This window comes from Martes martes (assembly GCF_963455335.1).
Source record: "Martes martes genome assembly, chromosome: 15".
Classification (NCBI taxonomy): Eukaryota; Metazoa; Chordata; class Mammalia; order Carnivora; family Mustelidae; genus Martes; species Martes martes.
Window position 1 is genome coordinate 69,138,603 of NC_137903.1, and position 21,401 is coordinate 69,160,003.

Consider the following 21,401-nt stretch of genomic DNA (forward strand, 5'->3'; position numbering starts at 1 on the left):
GATTAAGCAGACGCTGACCACCTACTGCCTTCCGGGCATCGTGCTGATTCTGTGAGGATGCGTGTGACTTAGTGTCTGGCCTCTAGAAGCAGCCAGTGGCTAATACATACATAGAAAACCATACAAACTTTCTGCCAGTTGGAGATATTTTTGTGATGAATGACCGTCAGGAATCTTGTCTGTAGTTTATTTTATCTAAAAAACGGACTCCTTGTTTTGTGTCAAATCCCTGTCACTTGAGTCTGGGTCCCCTGATATATGGATCCCAACCTGCAGGAGTGAAGACAGTGACGATGATGGTGACGGCGGTGGCGTCGTGTGGTTTAGCAGAGGCTGGGGCAGGATTCGGACTCATCCACAGTTTGGAGACCCCACATGCGTTTCCTGCCCTCACGTGCTAGTTTACCCGCATCATACAAAGAGGAGTAGGACACATCTCTTGGAGGGAATCCGAGGTATTTATTAAGCAAGATAATTGTATGTTAGTGATGGAAGGAGGAAGACTTACTCAGGCGAACTCCTTGTGACCTTTTTTTCTTTTTTTAAAAGATTTATTTAATTATTTGACAGACAGAGACCACAAGTAGGCAGAGAGGCAGGCGGAGAGAGAGGGAGAAGCAGGCTCCCCACTGAGCAGGGAGCCCGATGTGGGGCTCCATCCCAGGACTCTGGGATCATGACCTGAGCCGAAGGCAGTGGTTTAACCCACTGAGCCACCCAGGCGCCCTCCTTGTGACCTTTTTAAGGTCCCACATTGAGAAAGAGGGGCTGGGCTGGTTCAGTTTCCAGCTGGGACTCGGGTGTTGACAGTCGGGTGCCCTGGCCTCAGCCTGATAGCCAAGACCCAGGCAGGCAGGTTAGAATAAATGACCCTGGGGCGCCTGGGTGCCTCAGTCGGTTAAATGTCCATCTTCGGCTCAGGTCGTGACCCTGGGGTCCTGGGAGGAGCCCGACATCGGGGGCTTCCACTCAGCAGGGAGCCTGCTTCTCCCTCTGCCCTTTCTCCCCTGCTCGTGTCCTCTCTGTCAAATACATAATAAAATCTTTAAGAAAACAATGATTCTAAGGACACCTCCAGTGCAAAGAAGGTGCCTCTGGTCCCATGAATTTACCCTGTCAGAAAATCCCAGAGCAGCCGTGCAAGGAGCCACGTGTCCCTGATGAGGGCAAAAGGCTTCCAGCCCCAAATCAGTCGGTTTTGATTTCTGGGCTTTACGGTGAAATTTCACAGGAGCCGTTGTTTCTGAAGATACTGTTTTGGGAACCTCAGCCAGGGTTTTGCGGACAAAGCTCACTTTATGGCGTATTGGAAACTTCTCTTCCCCGGGCGACCACTATCTTCCTTAGAGAGTGGACTTTGGATAACAGCAGCCCCTGTGCTGTAGGACCGCGCTGGGAACCCAGCCCAGGCTCCGGGCCCGCGGTCATTTGACTTGGGCGCAGCGGCCCGTGCAGTTCCCGGACACGGCAGCAGGGGACAGCATCCCCCCCGCCGTCTCACACGGGGCTGGGCCGCGGCGGGGCCTCCATCATCCCCGGAGGGAAACTCGCTCAGGCTCTGAATGGACGTATGTATGTCTACGCGTGACGTTCCTAGAAGGTCTAGAAATTATAGAGCTGATTTTCCAGCTGGCAGAGCTCTCCAGCCTCTCCGGCAGAGGCTTCCACCAACTAGTCCTGTGGTTGGAGGCGCAGCAGTGACGAAGGGGTGGGGAGACCCTTCCCGCCCTGAGCAGTGTCCTGACTGGGGCCCTCCCTTGAGCCCCCCCCCCCAGCTTTGGGAACTCGGGTTCCCGCAGGCAGCAGCCCCCCTCCGGCCCGGCCAGCCAAAGCGGCCGGTTCTCTTTATGTCCACCTGATTACCCCGGTGACAAGACGTCATGGGTCCTGGAAGCAATGTCCTTCCTACGTGCAGGCAGCCTGTCATTCCAGGCAGGGTCATCCTTTTAAAATCCGCCCTCCTGCTCATCCAGCCCTCGGCTCTTAGAGGCCGTCTCACTGCTGGGCGGTGCCCCATGGGGTGAACCTGGAGACCGGTTTCTCCCAGAGCCGCTGAACTAACCTGACTCACTCTGCTTTTATTCCAGGGAATAAAATATCCCCGTCCAGCCCCTGTCATCTGTCTGGTTAGTGTTCAGGTCCCGTTTCACAAATAAGGAAGCAGGCTCAGTGCAAGACAGGGGCTTCTCCAGGGCTGAGCCCAGGTCATGGGGGGCAGCCTCAGAGTAGGCTCCTAAGGGCCACAGCCACAGACACCAAGCCCAGGGGCTGAGAGTCACCAGGAGAAGCTGACCCTCCGTAAAGAGAAGTCGTTGGCATGTATCTGGTCATAGCACTGGCTCGTAACTCCTTGAGGCCACAGAATCATAAAGTTGGTGTTTGAAGAAATTCCCCAAATCCCTCAGTTTTTAAAAACCGTGTTTCTTGGGGTCCCCATTCCAGAAAGAGACCCTTGTTCAGGGCCTGGGGCAGTAATCTCAGAGCAGTAACGATGCCCCCACCCCTCCTTGACCAGCAGCAGCATTTCCGCTTCCTCTGATGGGCTTCGGCCTGTGAGCCCCGGGTGGGAAAGGTCTGAAACTGTCTCTCTCCTCCAAACGTTCACTACCATGGACGCTCAAGGTCACAGGGGCAGCTCGTGTCTATTATCAGGTTGCCGGTCCCCAGGAAGGAAGGAGAGAGGTGGCTGAGGTGAGATGTGGGAACTGAGCTGCGTTTGGCTTCCTTGCTCCCCCGCGGGTGGGTCTCCCAGGCTGGACGAGAGAACACGCAAGCTCGTTTCCGGGGGACCGTGGTGTGGCCACCATAAAGGTTTTCGGGCTGCTGGGAGGGGGCACAGAGAAGTCACTCTTACAGCTACGATGAGATAAACAAGGGCAGGTACATACCGAGTCTGGGAATCTACTGCTGGCTAGATCTGTGATACCAGGGCCCGTCTTTTGTTCGTAACACTGGTTCTTTATACGTGAGGGCGGCGAGGCCTCTGTGTACTCTGATTTTCTTCCAGGGATCCAGAACGGTAGCCAGTCTTTACAAGAGTAGCGCGAAACCACGGTACTTGGTCTCACGAGGCAACCCTGCCTTATGCAAGTGCAGCCTCTTTCCAGGCGCCTTCTGCACAAGGAAGATCATAAAAGTCGGACCTGGACGGACACCTAACCTTGGTGACTCCCGAGTCTGGCGTGGTAATACTGTATGACCCCTTTGTTCTCTTTGTTGAAATTCTCCGGCTTGGAAAACAGTGCTCCAAGTCTAGACAAATCCTAAAGGAGCCTCCATGAGAAGGAGTGGAAAGGAACCTGGGTGTCCGAATCAAGGATTCTGAGAGCATTAAGAAGAGGAACTTCATCCCTGAATCTGGACAGGAGAAACTCCCTGCACAGGTTTCAAGGTCTAAATGTGTGTGTTTCTCCTCTCGAAGGAGAAAGCAGATCCATCACCAGGCATCCCCGAGCCCTGGCACGACACTTACCTCCTCACCGTTCTGGCCCAGCTCTACCTTGGGGGGGAGCAGGGGGAGGGAGCAGGGTGGTTTCCTTCTCGCTGGTTTACAGGCTGGTGTCTGGAGGCAGGGGACAGACAGACACACAGAGAGAAGACGAGAGAGAGCTAATCAGGCAACAAGGAGGAAGAGGAGGAAGCAGAAGCTGGTTTTAGGGATGTGCAGGGATGTCCGGAGAGAGAAGACGGAGGGAGGGGCACGTCTTTAATGAAGACTGTCCGCTAGCTGTGCGAACTGACTCTTTTCCATGGTCTGCCCCTTCTCACTTCCGGGCTCCTGGCTTGGTCCTTTTCTGCTGGAGCACCCGTCTGCTTCGAGAGTCACTGGCCTGAAACAACCTCTCAAAATGACACCCACTTCCGGTCTCCAAGGGCTGCCGGCACCTTCGATCACCACTACCTTCCTCACCCTTCGTGACTTCGCGGTACTCTCTAGCAACTGAAGCCTGATGTTTCAGATGGGAAAACCAAAGCACAAAACACGGCACCTAAAGAAGAATGATCTGCACCCTTGTTTGCCCCAAGGGGCCATGGCCCACCCCGGGGCGCCTCTCCTTCCCGTCACTCCTGCTGAGCTCTGTGCACCAAGCGACTCAGGACAATCTAGCCCAACTCTCTCCAGCGTCGTGACAACCCTTCACACTGTCCCCTCCAGCTGGACCCTCCGGGGTCTGGTGGTCCCTGGATCCTTCCCGATCCCTGGCCTCCCATCAGAATGCACGTCCTTGAAAAGTTTTCTCTTCCTCTTCAATTCTCAACTCAGAATCTGCCCCTCTCTCACCGTGCTCCTGACTCCTGGACGCGGGGCTGGGAGCTGAGCATGGGGCACCTCCGTATTCTGAACCCTTCCAGGCCTGGCATGGCCAGCCGGGATCTAAGTCTCCCACAGTACATGATCAAGATGGAAATGAAGCCAGGCTCCCATGTTTCCAGCTCCCTGGCCTGCGTCTCCCCCCCGCTCCCGGCCAGTGGGTAAGCCTCGCTCCGGTGGGGAAAGATTCTGCCCAGGCCCAGCCGCCTGGCCACATTCCTCACATTCAGAGGGACCCCTCTCGGGCTTCTCTTCCTAATTTGGTAATTACGGAGCCTCCTCCCTCCCTCTCCTCTGGGCCTGACCCAGACTTCCCCTTCCTCCAGAAGCCACCCGACTCACCTCCTTTGCGGCCGCGGCCTGCTCCCTGAACCGCCCAGCCAGCTGGGCCACTGAGGGGGGCGCCGAGTCATCCACGTTGGCCCTGGCCTCTGCCGGTCTTTCCTGGCAAACCAAGGGGAAGCGAAAGTTAACGGGCAGATGTGCGCTCGGCTCTCTCCTCTTTGCTCCTGGGGGCCACGCTGGGCGCTGTGCTGTGGCCTCGAGCAAGGAAGCGGTGACGACGATGCATTTCAGTAACATCTTGAACTCGGCCGGCATCCAGGGATTTTTAAGACCCTCCACTCAACCGCATTTAGTGCACAATGGTCACCCGCTCGGCCCTGGGTGTGGCTCCGGGGGCCTAGAGAGGAATAAAACTGGGTCCTGTCCCAAAGGGGCACCCAGGGGTCTGCGAAGTAGCACAAGCCTTGTGTTCCTCATTCTGCAAAGACCCAGACTGGAGAGGGGTCTGTAGGGATGGCACGGGGCTCTCCTACCCTTGGTCAGAAGAGGCCTTCAGAAATGGGGAGCGGCCGACACGTTGGAAAGAACGGCTTTAAGTGTAGGGAACAGGGTAAGCAGACGCCCTTTACTGAACTCGGAACATGGGTATAGGTCTTGGCTTCTCTCTGTAAGTGAGTGCCTTGACAAAGAAGCATTTGGTACCTCTTTGTTGAATTAATCAAGAAATGGTCTGACGGCACTCGGCGAGCAGAAGGGAGCCGGACCACCAGGGTTCAGGCCCTGCGTTCTCCCATCTCCTGCGAGCTCGGCGAGCTGGGCCAGGGGCTCCCCCTTTCTGCACCTTTCCGTGGATTAAATGGAGTGCCGAGGCCAGCCGGGCACACCGTGAAGGGCTCTGGAAGGCTTGTCATTAGGACCAGCAACGGGGTCCTTGCCAGAGCCCTTCTGCTCTCCGCGGCGTCCTTCCCGGGGGCGGCTCATCCCAGGCTTCCCCTTCTGCTCCTTTTTGCCGAAGGAACCACCTGGAAGTTAGGTTTCTCGCAGTTGGCCACAGGCATGCACAGGCCCCTGCTTGGCCCCCCGCGCAGCTCACTGGGACTCCCTCCAGGTGCCTCCAGGCTCCCTGACGTGACCAAGGTGCCCTGGACACTGTTGGCGTCCACGTGCCACTTGTCACCGAGACACACCTGGGGAGTCAGCGAGGGCTGTAAACGGCCACCCCACTTCTGCCGTGGGGCACGTGGCCTACGTAACCACCTGGCTGCAGTATTTTCTTAAATGCCCAGTCCTAGAGGCATTAGACTTTTGTTTTGGGGATGACGGTGATGGCTGCAGACGCCCCCTGTGACTTCCCCTCCTTGCGTCTAGCCTGAAACTGGGATTTGGGCAGCAGCTGGTCTGAGAGAGCCCACCTTGGTCTCTGCACGGGGCTCGTGGCCCACAGAGATAAGGCTTGTGTCCGTGTACACCACACACACGCGCTCACATTCACGCACGCTTATGCGCGTGCGAACACACGCATGCACATGCACTTCCTAGGCCCTCCTTTTTGTGCTAGAAGGTGTGTCCAACCTTTCTTGTTTGGGTGCTCCCTCCAAAGTAAATGTCACTGTCGTGCTAGACCCTGCCTGGGGTCAGGGGTAAGGCAAGCCCCAAGCCCCACTAACCTCTTGTTGTGAACTTCAGTGATCGGGGCCGAGCCCTGTAAAGACACCTTTGTTTAGGGATGGAGAGGAGTGGCTGGAACACAGACCTTCGGATCTGTGAACAGGCTGTCCCGGAGGAAAGACAAGCTCGTCTTTGCTCTTTCCTGCTGTAATTCAAGGTCAAGCCCAGGCTAAACACCCAATGCTGACCTCGCACGCGGATGTGGAAGGGTTCACCTCCATTCGGGAAGCCAGCGGGGGAGACTGAGCCCCCCCAACCAGGCCCAGCTGGGCGGAGCTCCCGGGGCTCCCACCTGCCACGCGAGGAGGGATCACAGGCCAGCGTCTCGTCCTTCGGGTCCTACGGAGAGGTTCTGGCCCGGCTTCAATTACTGGAGCCCCTCTGGCAAAGACGCCGGGCCGACGGGTCTGCGCCTCTGCCTGACTCGCTGCGCACGTAACGGATCGTCTCTCCGTCCGCTGCCATTCACTGCTCAGCCCTGCTGACCACGCACTCTGCCTCTGCTTGTGAGGCACCAGTGGTGGGTGGGCAGGAAGGCACATTCCAGACAAAAATAGAGCTGTACGGGACTCAGAAACTCCCCCTAACTTCCTTGTCTCAAAACAGGGCTTGGCAAGGGGCTCAGAGAAGTGATAGAACTATGAGGCTTCTGGAAGCATTTAGGGCTTACGAGCTGGGTTGAAGGAAAGATTATAATATATCTGAGTTTGTTTCCCTGGAGCCCAGTGAATGGCTCTCCTTTAGAACTTCTAAGGGTTTCAGAGCTTGTTGAAGCCTGGAAAATCCACTCACCACCAGCCGCTCGCCAGGGTCCAGGCTCCAGATGGCCTTCTCTCAGCTGTGGCAGTGCACCCCAGAGAGGGCAAGTCACTGAGCCAGAGTCACACAGCGGGAGCCAAGAGAATAATCTCTGAGACCCTTTCCTCCAGCAGCTGATAATCCAACAACGGATGTCAGTCAGGCAGCATGATTTGTGAAGGTGCTTGGGAAACTGGGAAATGCTCTGTAAGAAGCGAAACTTGTTGGCCACTGGGTCGCACTGGTGTGGCCTTGCAGATGGACAGGAGCCGACAGCTCAGCCTCCTCGAGGCTCTGCCTGGGTCTCTGCATCGTGGTTCTCGTAGCTAGAGCTGCTAACCTCCTCCAGTGGCTCAAAGGGGCACCACACAGGCTCCAGGGTAGCGAGGGACTTCTCCAGCTCTCTCTCCTGGTCCCGAGGCTGCTTCGGGAAGGCTATGCGCCCACTTGGACTGAGAAGGATTGTCAGGGTCCTTGCCTAGTCCCAGACTTTCCTGGTGCCCCTGCGACCTCCCTGGGACTAAAAGTCCTTTCTCTGTCCCTAATATGTCCAAAAAGCATTTAACACAGAGCCCAGAGTGCAGAAAGTCCTTGTTGGAGGGGGCTTTCTGCTCCCCCCGCCCCTGGCAGCGTCGGGGCCATACCTGCTCCCAGAGTCGCCGACACCCTGACTGACCCGCTTGGGACCCGGCAGACACAGGCTCTCCCCGGCTGCATCCAGACCAGGTCTGAGTCACTGCTGAGACACCAGCGGGTCCTTTCTTCTTGGGTCAGTCTCTCGGTCTTCAGTCTGTTTTCTGGACTCATCTCCTTGCGTCCCACTGTAGCTGACACCCGTCTCTCCCGACTGTGCGTCTCCGCACCAGGGTCCCGGGCCCAGCTCTGGCTCACCGAGCCCTCACGCCACCGATCAGCCTGGCTCTGCCAAACAGCTTGGAAACCTCTCCTGTGGCTCCTGTCTGACTTTGCTGAGGCCAGAAAAAAAAAATCACCTCTGGTGTTTACCTTCCTTTTCTGTGGGACTTTCTCCTGAGAACTGAGGAGTCCCTGTGTCTGGACGGCATGGAACTTCCCCCAAGCCGTTGCCATGTTGTGTAAATACAACCCGCACAAGCCGACTGTGCACACAGCTGAACCTTTGTGCTCGGCCCAAATCGAGCTCTGCCTCCCTCCTGGCCCTGCCCGTTTCTCCATCCTCTTCTTCGGTCCAAGACCCACGTACCTGACACCGTCTGGGCCCTGCATTAGGGAAACAAGGAACCGAGGGAGGCCTCTCCGTCCACAGCGAGGGAGAGAAGTGGGGAGAGGACCAGCTCAGGGGCTGAGGAGCCCCTGCTCTTGGCTGAAAGGAAGGTTCTCTTGCTTGTCAGAGACAGCGCAGACGACCAGAGCCTTGAAAATATGAAGTGTTTCCTTCTTTGCTCTTCTAGAATGACGACGGATCTTAACACAGTCCTTTAAGGGATTCACATTCTTCCAAAGCGATCATACTTACACACTCACTTCAAAAGATCCACAGGCCGACTCTCCGGGATGCCACAACGGTCCCAGAGTCTCCCTTCACACCCCTCCCTCATCCCTGACTCTTTGATTCACCCAGCGTCCAGCCATTCCCATCCTGGGATGATGCAAACGGTGCCGGGCCGGGAGCCAGGAAGGCCCGTGTGACCCACCACCGTGCTCAGGACACCCGCTGTGTGGGCAGCTCTGAACTTACAGCACTCGGGACACTCGCTGTAACTCTCACAGCCCCTCTTCCAGGAGGAGAAACACCCCAAGTCGCTGAGCAACTGGCTATTCAAGTCAGGAAGAGCCGGCGCCGGACTTCCCCAGATACCAAAGCTCCAGCTCTTCCCAGAACAACGTGCTAAGTAACTCCAGACCTTTCTGGGAAGGGTTCTCCTACCCCGTCATTAATATATCCTGTCACCGATAAACATCTACGGTTCTAGGCCCTGGGGTATAACAGCAAACAAGACAGAGCCCTCACCGTTCGGGGTTTGCTGTTCCAAGGGCACATGCACAGGTGAATAAGATGACTTGCTGAATGCTTGCGGAGAGAGAAAATTTCATCTCTGGCGGCGGCCGGGGGACATGTATGAGGAGGCGCCATCCGAGTTAGATCCCAGCTGGGGACAAGATGGGGGAAACTCTCCCGAGCAGACAGCACAGAGACAGAGGCTGAGGGCCAGAGTGACAAGCAGGACAGAGACACGGTGTGTCCATGAGACGAGGGAGGTGAGGCTGCGACGCGGCCTGGGGGCCGCACTGTGGGAGGCCGTCTCACGGGACAGCGTCTGGAGGGTTTCGAGGGGAGCTGGGAGCTGGGCCCCCCACAAGAGGCTGTCTGTGGAGGGCGGTGGGGTGGAAGCAGAGAGCCCGGGAGGGGCTTCCGCGGGGGGCCCCGCTGAGCCAGTGGTGGAGTGGCCAGGCCTGCAGGGGGCGGAAGGGGTCGTCTGGGGGCAGGGCGGCGAGGAGAGACGGAGGCCCTGGGTCTGGGGAGCCGGGGCGGGCAGCAGCGGAGGGCGACTCCCGGAAGTCTGATCCGGACAGTGGGAGGCAGTGGGGGTTTTTTCCTGCGCTGGGCAGGCTTGCTGGGGCGAGAACTGTGAGGGTAGACGAGGGATGAACAGTTCTCTCTTGGTCATGAGTGTCTGAAACGTTTGTAGACGTCCAACTGGGGACGCGGCAGAGGGAACCGAATGCAACCACGTCCGGAGCTCAGAGGAGGGGTCCAGGCTGGACACGAAACTGGGAAAGTCACTCGTTAGACTGTATTCACAGTCACAAGACTAGATAAAATCAGAGGATACACAGACTAGGGCAAAGAAAGGGTCCCCAGACTGAACTCTGGGCCATCTCCTTATTAATGCTGGGCTAGCTGTCGTTCGCAAAGGGGAGGGGCCTGGCAGACATTTCCTGCAGGTGGGACGGGTCGGGGCCAGAAGAGCCCTGTAGCTCAGGTGACAGAGGGTAAGAACCCTGCCATGTCACCGGACAGAGAAAACCTCGTGCCCGTCCCCCGTGCTGTTGAGACCCTCCTTCCTTATTTCTCGAACATCTCCAGATGTCCTGGAGCGGGCAGTGGGCACAGGGATGACCGTGACGGCCCTCCTGGAGGAGGTGGGCAAGGGGAAGACCGGCAGCAAGACGAGGCGCAGGGACAGGAACGTGTGCGCCCAGATTTCACATGAGCCCAGGAAGTCCCAAATATCCCGTATCTGCCCATCTGCCGGCTTTAAGGATCCGAAAAGAGCAGGTGCTTGGCCTCTGAGAGTCTCTCCCAGGGGAAACCCAGGTAAGGGACTGTGCCCACTGGAAGGACTCACAGGCGCCGCCCCAGGGAGTGTGTCCCTCCTGCGGATCTTTGCGGCTTCCCACTTCCTCCCAGGAGGTGACGGCAGACCCGGAGCGTGGACAGGGTGGAGCAACCCTCGGTCAGTGGGACACACGACGGACGCGTTAGTGGTCTTAGAGTCAGTGTAGCCCATGGCCTTGGGGGCGTGGCAGGTCATCCAGGTGGGCTCAGCCGGGTTGGTGGCGGTGGCACGGGCTGGGTTAGGGTCCGGGCGCGTTCCCAGGTCACCGCAGGGACAAGAGAGAAGACAACAGAGAGGGGAGGCAGAGATGTTCATCCCGAGTGCCATTATAGTGATAGGACCTTATAAATGTAATTTGGGAGATAAGGTATGTTCACTTTCTTTATCAAACCCATTGCCTGTCGGACAAGCATAAGGAAAACACCTTTATTTTGAGTCTGGTGGAGCTGGGGAGGCACAGGGACTGTTTGACAGAAGTGGAAAAAACAACTCACTCGGAGTCAAATCTGGGTTCTAGTCTTGGCTCTCAAACGTCCTGGACGTGGGTCTTGCTGGCTCCGCGCTTCCCTACTCGCGAACGGGATTCTTAATTTCCATCAGCCTCTGGTCCAACCCGATATGCAACAGGTACCCTGTTTCCTAGGGGCGATGCCGTCACGCTCCGGGAGACGCAGGAAGTGGCTAGAATCCCGAGTCCCACAAGATCCAGAATGAGCCCTGTCTGCGCTGAGGGGTTCCCGGCTGGTGATGCTCATGCTCTGTGCGACGCGGTAGAGCCCAGAGCTCGGGCTGGGAGCCAGATGGCCCAGGTTCAAATCCTGCCTCTCCTCTGCATTTACTAGTTCTGTGGCCTTGGACGAGGTCCCTTTTGGGTGCCTCCATTTCTTTCTTTCTCTATCTTTTTTTAAAAAGATTTTATTTATTTATTGGAGAGTGAGCAGGGGAGAGGCAGAGGGAGAGGGAGAAGCGACACGGGCTTGAACCCAGGACCCTGGGGTCATGACCCAAACCGAAGGCAGACACTTCGCCAACTGAGCCACCCAGGGGCCCCTTCGAGTATACGCGCTACCCAAGTGAGCACCGCGCCTCAGTTTCTATCTGTAAAACGGGGATGATGGTGGTCACACTTAGGATATATGGTCATTGGAGGGATTTAATGAGTTCATGCATGTAAAATGCTTAGAACAGGGCATGGCATGAAGTCAGCCTCCCGGAATTGTTAGCTATTACTAAATGCTGGCTATGGGGCTACTGGCTCCCTGAATATGCCAAGGGATGTCCAGGGTCTCGTCTAGTCTACTCCTGCTCTCCCATTCCCTTCGGGTGACTGAAGCCGCGGGGGGACCCCCAGCTGGCGAAGATGTGCTCCCTGTGGCTTCCTGCCCTGGGTGCTCAGGAGGGGGCATCGCGACTCAGCCGTTTTGGTTGGTCACCTTACCAGCAAGGCCGGCTCCCAGCAGACTTCATCACTGAGCGCTCAAACCATCACCGAGAAACCGATATGCTCGGTGATGAGCGATTAAAACAATAAACCAAGCACAATTTTATGCTTCTTACGGTCAGGACATAGATCGGGGATACGTACACACCCCAGCCGTCCAAAGCTCTGTGTCAGATCAAAACAGCTGGATCAAAACATCAAGTCCGTGGCCACACACGGACGCACGGACAGGCGGCCGTGGCCTATCTGGGTACCGGACTGCTGCTTGGCCATGCGAAGGATGCGGTAGTGACCGCGGCACAGGGTGGGTGAACCCTGAAGGCTGCGCCCGCTCGGGGAAGGGGCGGTCAGAGAGACCGCGAGTTCCATGATTGCATTTACACGAATCGTCCGGAATAAGCAAATCTGTGGAGACAGAGTGGATCCCTCACAGTCACAGGCTGCTCTGCGGCGGGTTACTACAGAGAGGCGCGGTTGTGCAGGGCTGGGGGGACGGGAAGACGAGGAGACGGGGTGAGCGAGGACTCAGGGGTGCGGGATATCTTTTTCGGTGAGGTGACGAAATGTTATAAAACTGACCCCAGGGATGGCTGCGCAACTCTGTGAATACAGGAAAAACCTTTAAATGGGTGAATTGTATGGGAGGTGAGTTCTCTCTCAACTGAGAGAGAGGGCCTGCCACCAGAGGCCGCCCTCAGGGAGTATTTACTGAGTGTCTGTCACGTGCCCCACACCGACGAAGTGCGGGGATATAGCGCTGAAAGTTCACGGTCCTGGGGCTCCAGCACCTGCTCGTTTAACTGCAAACTAATAAAATTACCCTAATGCAGAAAGACCGTGGCTGGGATTGGGAAACGCACGTCACTGCCGTAGAAGCTTAAGAGAAGGGGGCACTTCGGTCGTGTGAGCGGATCAGGGAAAGCTTCCTGGAGGAAGTGATGCTTAAGCAGCCTTGAGGGGTAAATAAGACCTTGGCAGGAGGGAGGGAGGGAGTGGGGGGAGGAGGAGGTCACACCTGGCACGGGGGACGGACCGGCAGGTGCCGAGTGTCAAAGTGCGGAAGACGAAGACGTCTTTGGGAAGTTTAATTGGTTCCATTCGGTCTAAGCGGAAAGGGTAGGCGGGTCCAGGTTTTCATTCAGGCTCCGGCGCTCGGGTCTGAGCCGCATGGGGGGCCTCGGGCAGACCTCGATGTCTCCGAGCCTCAGTTTCACTACCTGTAAACTCAGCTTGATAGTCATGAGGACACAGGGCGGTGGTGGCCCTCAGGGAGCGTCCGCGGCCAGGACGTGCGCCAGCAAGCGGGGCTGCTGGGACGGGGCTCCGGAACGCGGACTTCATCTCCCAGGCGTGGGTGAGCTAAGAAAACCTCGTGACGGGGGGGCCATAGGACTCGCCGCGTGGGAGGAACCTTCAGGAAGCAGACGGCACAATGGCGCGTGCTTCCAGCCCTCCTGCCGTCCCGGGGTGACGGGGGGGATCTGCGGCTGCTCTTCGAAGGCTGCTGAGAAGGAAGGTATTTTTCCGTCATCGGCGTCTCCCTCCACTCCTTCTTTTCTTCTCCTCCTGATGACGGTTATTGCTTGTTACCACCCTCACGCAGGGCGCGCCGGGAGGCCGGCTGGTCAGACACTGGGCAGGCCCTGAGCATGGTCTCGGATCTGCCCCTTTCTTGGGGGACTCTGGTCCCCTCCCACAGGCTCTTGAAGCCTCGGCCTCCTGCCCTGTGCAGTGGGAGTCAGGCCTGCCTTGCCTCCCTCATGGGACCGTTGTGAGGCTCTGCACGCGTGACGGCAGATGCACACCGGATGAGAGGAGACAGAGACGCCATGAGGGGTGCTGTCTGCACCCCAGAGTTTACGGGCTACTGAGGATTTAAAGTATTTAAAGTGTGACACATCTGCTTGGGACGCAGAATAACGGCCCCCAAAGATGTCCGCATCCTAACCTCTGGGACCCGTGAATATGGTAGGTTCCACGGCAAAGGGGAATGAAGCCGCAGGTGAATTAGGCGGCTGATCAGCTGCCCTTAAACTAGGGAGAGTGTCCTGAGTGAGCTGGGCGGTCCCAGTGCAGGCAGGAGGCTTCCCAGACGTGGCGGACTGGGCTGGAAGGGGCGTGAGCGTCTGAGCGAGTGAGGCTGTGGGGCCCCGGAGGCAGAGTGGGGGCCGCAGCCGGGACAGGCAGGCAGCCTCAGAGTTGGGAAAAGCAGTGAAGCGGGCTCTCCCCGGAGCCTCCAGAAGGAACACAACCCTGCCAACAGCTTGATTTTAGGGCAAGGAGACCCACATCAAACTTGCAACCACCAGACCGCAAGGCGACGGGCTCGTACAGTTCACTTCATTGGCCACGGGGGAGGACAACAGGGGGCCGGCCGGGGTCTGCTGAGCACCCTGAGCTGCGTGCTCTGCGCTGAAGACACGGCGCCCCCTCTCCCTGGAACCCGCCTCGGTGGACGGACCGGCAGTGAGCGAATACACAAGCGAACGCCGAGCATGGGTGTGTTGCTAACGCCCTGAGTGGTTCACCAGAGACGGGGGCACTGGGCATGGCTTCTGTGTGTGTGGTCACAGGGCACCTCCCTGAGGACGAGGGAAGGAGGGGAAGGGGCAAGGGGTGGCACTGAGCTGAGGACCCTGTGGCTGGAGAAGGCCGGGGTGGAAACGCGGCCTGGGCACCCACGCTGGCCAGAGGCATCTGGGAAGGCTTCCAGGAGGAAGCACCAGCCTGGCCAAGCTTGAGGGATGAGCACGACCGGTCCTTTTCCCACCGACGGAACCTTATGTGTGAAGGCTGGGAGGCCAGGGCAGCTCAGGAAGCACAAGGGTTCCCCGAGTCTGGCGCAGGGCTTGAGGTGGGAGGGAGGAGAGGAGGCAGGAGGGGACGCAGCGGCCGGGATGGGAGGGCCTCTGAGGGGGGACCCCTCCGAGGGCCATGCAGAGTCATCAGAGGGTTTTAAGCAAAACCGCTGGGTTTATTTCGATGCTCCCTCTGGCTGGGAACTGGATAGGCCGGGGACAGGGAGCCCGGTCTGGAGGCTGTCACCCCTGGGATCAAAGCGGGCACGGAACACACGAACACCCACGGCCGCCCACAGAGATGGCCCAGGCCCTGAACGACGCTGCACTGGGCCAAGCCTCTTACTGCGTCTGGATCTGCCAAGGGAGCTGGAAAGTGCATTTAGGAAGAGCGAATGTGGAGGGCTGGGAAGGGGGCTGAGCCCCTGAGGAAGGTCGAAGGCCAGCAACTTCTGGGGCAGGGGCCAGGGTGGAAGAAAGTCTGGGGACGGGGTTGGGGGCAGGGGTGAAGGGTCTTGGGGAGTCCGCAGTCAGTGGCTTGTGGTTGTCAGACGCTGGCGGCGGTGAGGGCCTCCAGCGGTCCTGCAGCTCCTACCGTGCGAGCGGCAGCCTTTCACTCATGGGTGAGAACTCATAGGTGGGCAAAGGAATGGCCTCAAGATGCCCAGTTTGTGGATTCTCCCGCTCGGAAGATCTAAACGAGTCCCTACCACGCGCCAGGGGACGCCAGGGGTTCACGGGTGAAGGATGGATGGGGCGCTTGGGACTGCTGGCCTTGTAGGAGAGTGAGGATGAGGACTTTCCAGAGGCTGAGAACAGGGCTCAGCGGTGCCGTGAGCGTTCGTCCCGCTTGGGAATCAGTGGCTGTCCTACGTAAGGACAGGGCTCGAGCCCCAGCATTCTGCTGACTGAGAGGGACGCTGGCTTGAACTGGGAAGGGACGTGGGGACAGGACTCAAAACCATTCAGGAGAAAGGATTACAACCAGGATGGGTGACTGACCAGGTGGCATGGGGAGGAGTCAGAATCTTGTTCAGATCTCTGGCTCTGGCTGCTGGGGAATGGGGTGCCCTTTCCTGAGAGGGGAGCCTGGGAAGGACGGGAGCGGTGGGGTGGGCGGGGATGAGAGGCAGGGCTGGCCCCGGGGAGGGGAGGGCGCCCAGGAGGGTCTGGGAACAGCCCTGCCCCAAGTGCCTGCCAGGGATCTCTGGAGTGACAGTGACAGTGTGCGTCCTGGGGTCTGGGACATTTGTCCTTCGGGCCGCAGCAGAAAGCAGAGACATACCTTCTAAGATTAGAACAAGTCACCCAAGGACCCGGGCCTGCCTCCCAGTCAGCTGCAGCCTCTCCTGTTACAGCGGCTCGGCCCGTCTCCCCTCCTCCCTCCGGGTTTGAAGCTGGACTCACCCCAGGGAGCCCTTCCGACGGTCTGTGGCTTGGGTCACCGCGGGTGGGACGCGGTGCTGGACCCTCTGCTCCCTCCTGTTGTTCCACCGCATCTAGGACTCCTTCGCTCACCCACCCGTCCGCTCCTCTCGTGCCCCGGGCCCTGCGCCGGGCTGAAACAACGAACGGGAGGACACTGGTCCTGTCCTCGTGGAAGGAGGTGAGGGAGCCGTGCGTTCAACAACCGTCCTTCCTTCTACCCCCAGCTGGTTGTTCCTCGGGGCAGAAGATGCTGGAGGGAAAGGAGGCCAGCCAGGTGTGCGTGGAAGGGAGGCGAGGGGTGTCCAAGGGCATTCCAGGGAGAGCTGACACGAAGGCCGAGACACCAGAAGAACAGGTGTTTGAGGAAATGAAAGGAGCTTGGCGCTCAGCGGGCTGATGCGATGCCCACAGCTGTGCACGGTGGTCTACTTTGGCCGCCGTCTCTGAGCGCAGGCACCTTGTATTATTCATGCCCCCCCACCCCCAACCCAGCCCACTGCCTGGCCCACAGTAAGTGCTCAGTGAATGCCAGTAAATGAGTGAGTGGAGAGATGAGGGGGGCAACGGGTCTAGCCGGCACCCCTAGGCCGACACTGTGAAAGCTTGATAAATTTAGATCAGGACCTTGAAGTGAAAATGGAAACAAAGTGTCAGCCAGGGTTGGCTTTGGGCGTCCCCCCCTTGAATATTTTCATTAAGGCTCATGGACTCATCCCAGGTCACTGGAATAGGAACTAGAGGGCAGAGAAGGAGATCTTCGTGCTGGGTCTAACACTCAGCCGTCTGAGCCCCCGGTCTCCACTCGGAGCTGGGCAATTCGTCACAATGTCAGGTTCCCACGGGTATCTGTCGTCTCCACTTTTAACCACCCAATTTATCCGAAAACATGACACACCTAAAACATTCTTAAGATGTGTCTATTTCTGTACCTAGAGTGGTCGAATCTCTGTGTTGTCTGTGATATTTCCAGACACATTTCATCCGGGAGCAAACTGAGACAAAGGGAGGCACCAAGCCCCTGTAGAAGTAGAAGTGTCTGCCCCAGTGGATCCAAACCCCTCAGCCCTGGCCTGGGCTCCGCAGCCGTCCCCACGCCTTTGCTGCCCGGGCCGCTCTAAGCAGAAGTCCCCAGTCTCGGGTGCCCCGAAGACGTGCCAGGCGTGGGCCGGGCTCTACCTGCCCTAGGAGCCAAATTAGCTGGGATGGGGCCAAAAGGGGTCCTGAAGTTACCTAATGATCCCCCATCTCCTCTTGCCACAACCTTCAAAGAAGAGAAGAGAAAACCGCCCAGCCGAGTGTAGTGGCTTCACTTGAAAGGTCTATTGGGTTTTATTGAGCAAAAGCGTGGGCCTCCTTGGCATGAAACAGGGAGACTGGGAAGCGCAGGGAGTCCGGCCTTCGGCCCGCAGAGGCTGGTCAACGGCCTGAGCTCTGTTTCTCCTCCACCCTTCGCTCCAGCTGCTCCCTTCGGGTCTGGGGCTGATTCACCGTGGGAGGGTCCCCTCCAGGCGCCACCTGAGAGCACTCCAGGATGGCAGTCCCTCCTGAGCCCACACCTGTGTGCAGTGGCATGGTGGTGGCGGGGGCGCTTCTTGGGTCCCCATGGAGCCCAGCGCTATCGACACCCCGACTGATCTAGCCACGCCTACTGCCACTGCTCCCATCTCTCTCTTTAGAAACTGGTTTTTAATTGTAATAGTAGCCTTTGCCACATATTTTCTCAACTGAAATAGAGCAGCTCATTTCTGAATGTTTATTTTGCCAGGTCCCACGTTAAGATCATCGCTTTCAGTTCTCACGGCATCCCTGGGACCGGGGTTTCGTGATCACCTGGATTTGCTGATGAGGACAGCAAGGTCAGCGTCCAGACGCGGACCTTACACGAAAGCCCGCGTTCCTAACCACAGCACCATCCTGCCCGCAGCAGAAAAGCACCTCGGAATTCACGTTTTGGGATGAAATATTACCCATCAAATTCGGTAATAATAAGACAACCCAGTAAAAAAATGGGCAAAGGATTCAAACAGACACTTCACCAGAAAAGATACACGAGTGGCTCATAAGCACGGTGGTGATTAAGTACATGCAAATTAGGACTGCGAAGAGGCACACCACATGCCCACGGGACGGCTAAGACACAACCACTGACGACACCGAATGTTGGGAAGGCCACAGAGCGACCGGAGCGTCCGTACCGTTGGTGACGACGCTAGACGGGGGAGCCACTTAGAAGAATTTTTTGGCAGCTCTCATGGAGTTAAACGTGTGTCTACTGAACAAGCCAACAATCCCATGCTTAGGTGTTTGCCCACGAGAGAGGAAAGCATATGTCCACACGAAGACTCGTATGCAAATTCTTAGAGCAGTTTAATTCTGAGTGGCCAGATCTAGAAACAACCCGAATGCCCATCACCTGGTGAGTGGGTAAACAAACATATCGTGTGCTGTGGCACAGAGCCAGGGATAAGCACAGCACTGGTGGGTCTCGAAAGCCGTCTGCCGAGCGAAAGAAGTCAGACACAAAACACTACCGTGTGATTCCATCTACAAAATATTTTGAAAAGGCTATAATGACCAAGGGCAGATTGCGGTTGCCCGGGACTGGGGGTCAGGACAGGGGGCCGGTCGCGAAGGGCACAAGGGAGTTTCGGAGGTGATGGAAATGTTCTGTCTCTCGATGGTGGTCTGTCTTGTGCTGGTGGTCACGTGGCTGTATGCAGCTGTCGACACGTCGAACTGTACACTGTACACTGCATTTTATTGTGTGTAAATTTACCTTACGAATGTGATAGAGCAAGCAGGAATGGTGCGGAAAGCCCAGAATTTGAAGGCCGACAAGCCGAGATTTTTTACCATCACGGATGGTGGAATCTCTAAAATGTGGGTAATCACAGCCCCTGGGGGTCACCGGGACGCTAAGAGCTAATGTTCGATCAGACAGTCGGGCTCAAGTCCAGCCCTCCCTCTTACCAGAAGTGTGGTCTTGGCAGGACGCCTAACTTTGCCCAGCCTCAGCTTCCCCACTGGTAAAATAAGGCTTATCTCATCGGATTTTATCGTATGATCTGGGTTGTAAAGCCCAGAGGAGGTAATGCACACAGTGTCCGGCACACAATAAGCTTCCCCTTGTGTTGCTGTCGCCTAAGGTACTGATTGCCACACGGTAGGTGTTAGTGGGGACACAGACTCCCCTGCGCTCCTCTCCTGCTGCAAAATTACAAGGGCTGCGTAGGGAACCCACTGCTGCCACGTCGTTCTCATTCTCACCCTGCAGGACAAGCCGGCCGACCAGGGGGGCCGGCAGTGCATCTTAGTGCAGGAATTTACAAACGGGAGTCTTCCGAATCGTGCAAAACAGCAGACAGGCTAACTCAAATGGGACTCTGGACTCCAGCCACAAACAGCCTAACTCACAGCAGGGCGGTTCACGGGCCGGGGTCACGGGGAAGTCTTGGGGATGTGGAGTGGGATCACGGGGCAGCACCGGCCACTGGAGGGAAGCTCGCTTCAGGCTTCTGTGGGCGGGGAAGCGTCTTGCCTTTTACCCAGGACCCTGCACCATGAAGGGGCCACCAAAGGAAAGCCCCCTAAGCAGAGTGTGAGGGGTGTGCCTGCCCCTGCGTGTCCAGGTCTGACTGGGACGGGGTTTCAAGTGGGAGCAGATGCCCTCTGGGGCTACCGTGGGTGAATAGCTTGGGCAGCTCTCCAGAGAACATGCTTGGGTCCGGATGGTGTGGGGAGTGGGAATAAGGGGTTAGGTTTCTGGGAAGACGTGCTCTGTCCCGCAGAAGGGGAGACCCAGATGAGTTATTTCAAGAGCTGAGTGGCCTGGAGCGGGGAGGCCACTGACCCAGCCGTCGGGGGAGCTGTGTGAACTCCCCGCCCCTCCCTGGCCTTCTGTTTCCTCACCTGTGAAATGAGGGGCTCGCGAGGGCCCCTGGAGCTGGCTCGCTCTTTATTTTTCCACGTTAGCACGACTCTGAAGAAAACTAGGGACACTCAGGTCATCTTATCAGGTCAATGATTCTTTGGGCAAGCAGGGTCTCGAACAGCAACATGGCACAGCTCAGACAGCCGAGGGGGCGTTCGGCCTCCCAGAGAACCTGGCCGAGGACCCAGGAGCAAAGAAGAACCCACGCACTGGGTCCCGGGGCACGAGGCTGAGAGAAGCGTAACTGTAACGCGGGAAAGTCAGCGCGGACGGAGAGCTCAGGGTCTTCCCCGGGCTGCGGCCCAGCTGGGCGAGCCACAACCCTCGCTCTGGCTCTCTTTGCAAGCTTATGGCCCGGGGAGGTCCTACAAGCGACGACAGCTCTGCTTCTCTTTCCTTCACGCCCGTCGGCACCTTATCTTCCTGCTGTCTGCCGTACCGGGGGGACAGGCTCAGGGCCGTGGCCGGCTTGAGAGCGCGGCGGCTCTGGGGCAGGAAGGGCTGAGGCAGGAGCCAGGGCTCTAAGAATTAATGGGCCCCCAGGAAACCCTGGGGGGTGATGCAGACCCCATGCACGGGCAGGAGGGGGGAATCTCTGTTGCCACAGGGGGCTCCCAGGGTCCGCACAGGAAACCCAAGAAGGGTCCTTCAGGCCTGAGCATGCAAACAGACGCAAATCTACGGATCCCGGGGTGAGAAGCAAGCACAGGCCCCAGACACAGACAAACCAGCCTCGTCCCGCCGCCCTCGTCTTCTCCCACCGCCTGCGCACAAGAAGGCTCTCTTCAGACACCAGCCAATCTGCTCCTCACCCAGATATCTGGGCAGATGGCTCACAGGATGATCTGGTTTTTCTTACTGACAACGGGCTGCGGACGTCCCAGGCAACACCCCATCCCATCAGTCCTGCACACCCACACATGCCTGTTCACGGCCTGGGGGGAGCCGGGGTGGCCGTCGCTAGGGCTTTTCCAGGATGGGTGGCTTCACTCTCGGGGTCTTCCAGGCCCCTTCACACACAGAGGATGTGGGAACGCCACAGGACCCCCTTGACGCCCACAGCAAGCAGGGGGGCAGTGGTGCTCAGCTCCAACTCAGGGTCGGCGTGAGGCTGGTGATGAGGTCAGACAGGCCCAGGCAGGCTGCCCTCCAGGCACCGGCTGGTGAGATCCAGTCTGAGGGGTCAAGGAGAGTCCCAAGGAGAGTCGAGTCCCAGCTCTGCTCCTCTCAGCAAGGACCTGTCTCTAGACGGCATTTCCTCTTCTGTAAAATGAGGAGACTTGCCACATAGGGTCATTATGAAGATTAAATAAAATGTGGGTGGGAAGTGTCTTATAGGCCAATAGTTATTTTTCTTAGTTTCCACTGATTTTACTTGATATTGCCAAGAACCGGTCCTGGCCAGGGTTAGAGAGCGCTT

The 21,401-nt window shown here is 57.6% G+C and overlaps 1 protein-coding gene across 2 annotated transcripts in view; it reads right to left on the reverse strand.

The window, feature by feature from the left end:
• RCSD1 (RCSD domain containing 1) overlaps positions 1-21,401 on the reverse strand; it is a 59,868-nt gene that overhangs the window by 10,264 nt on the left and 28,203 nt on the right. The window contains exons 2-3 of one of the 2 annotated variants that reach the window (XM_080824335.1): positions 4,655-4,756; positions 3,473-3,562 (exon numbers count right to left, since the gene is read on the reverse strand). In XM_080824335.1, the coding sequence (XP_080680461.1) occupies positions 3,473-3,562; positions 4,655-4,756 (192 nt within the window). The remainder of the gene's footprint in view (positions 1-3,472; positions 3,563-4,654; positions 4,757-21,401) is intronic. The other variant, XM_080824336.1, reaches the window with a different exon arrangement.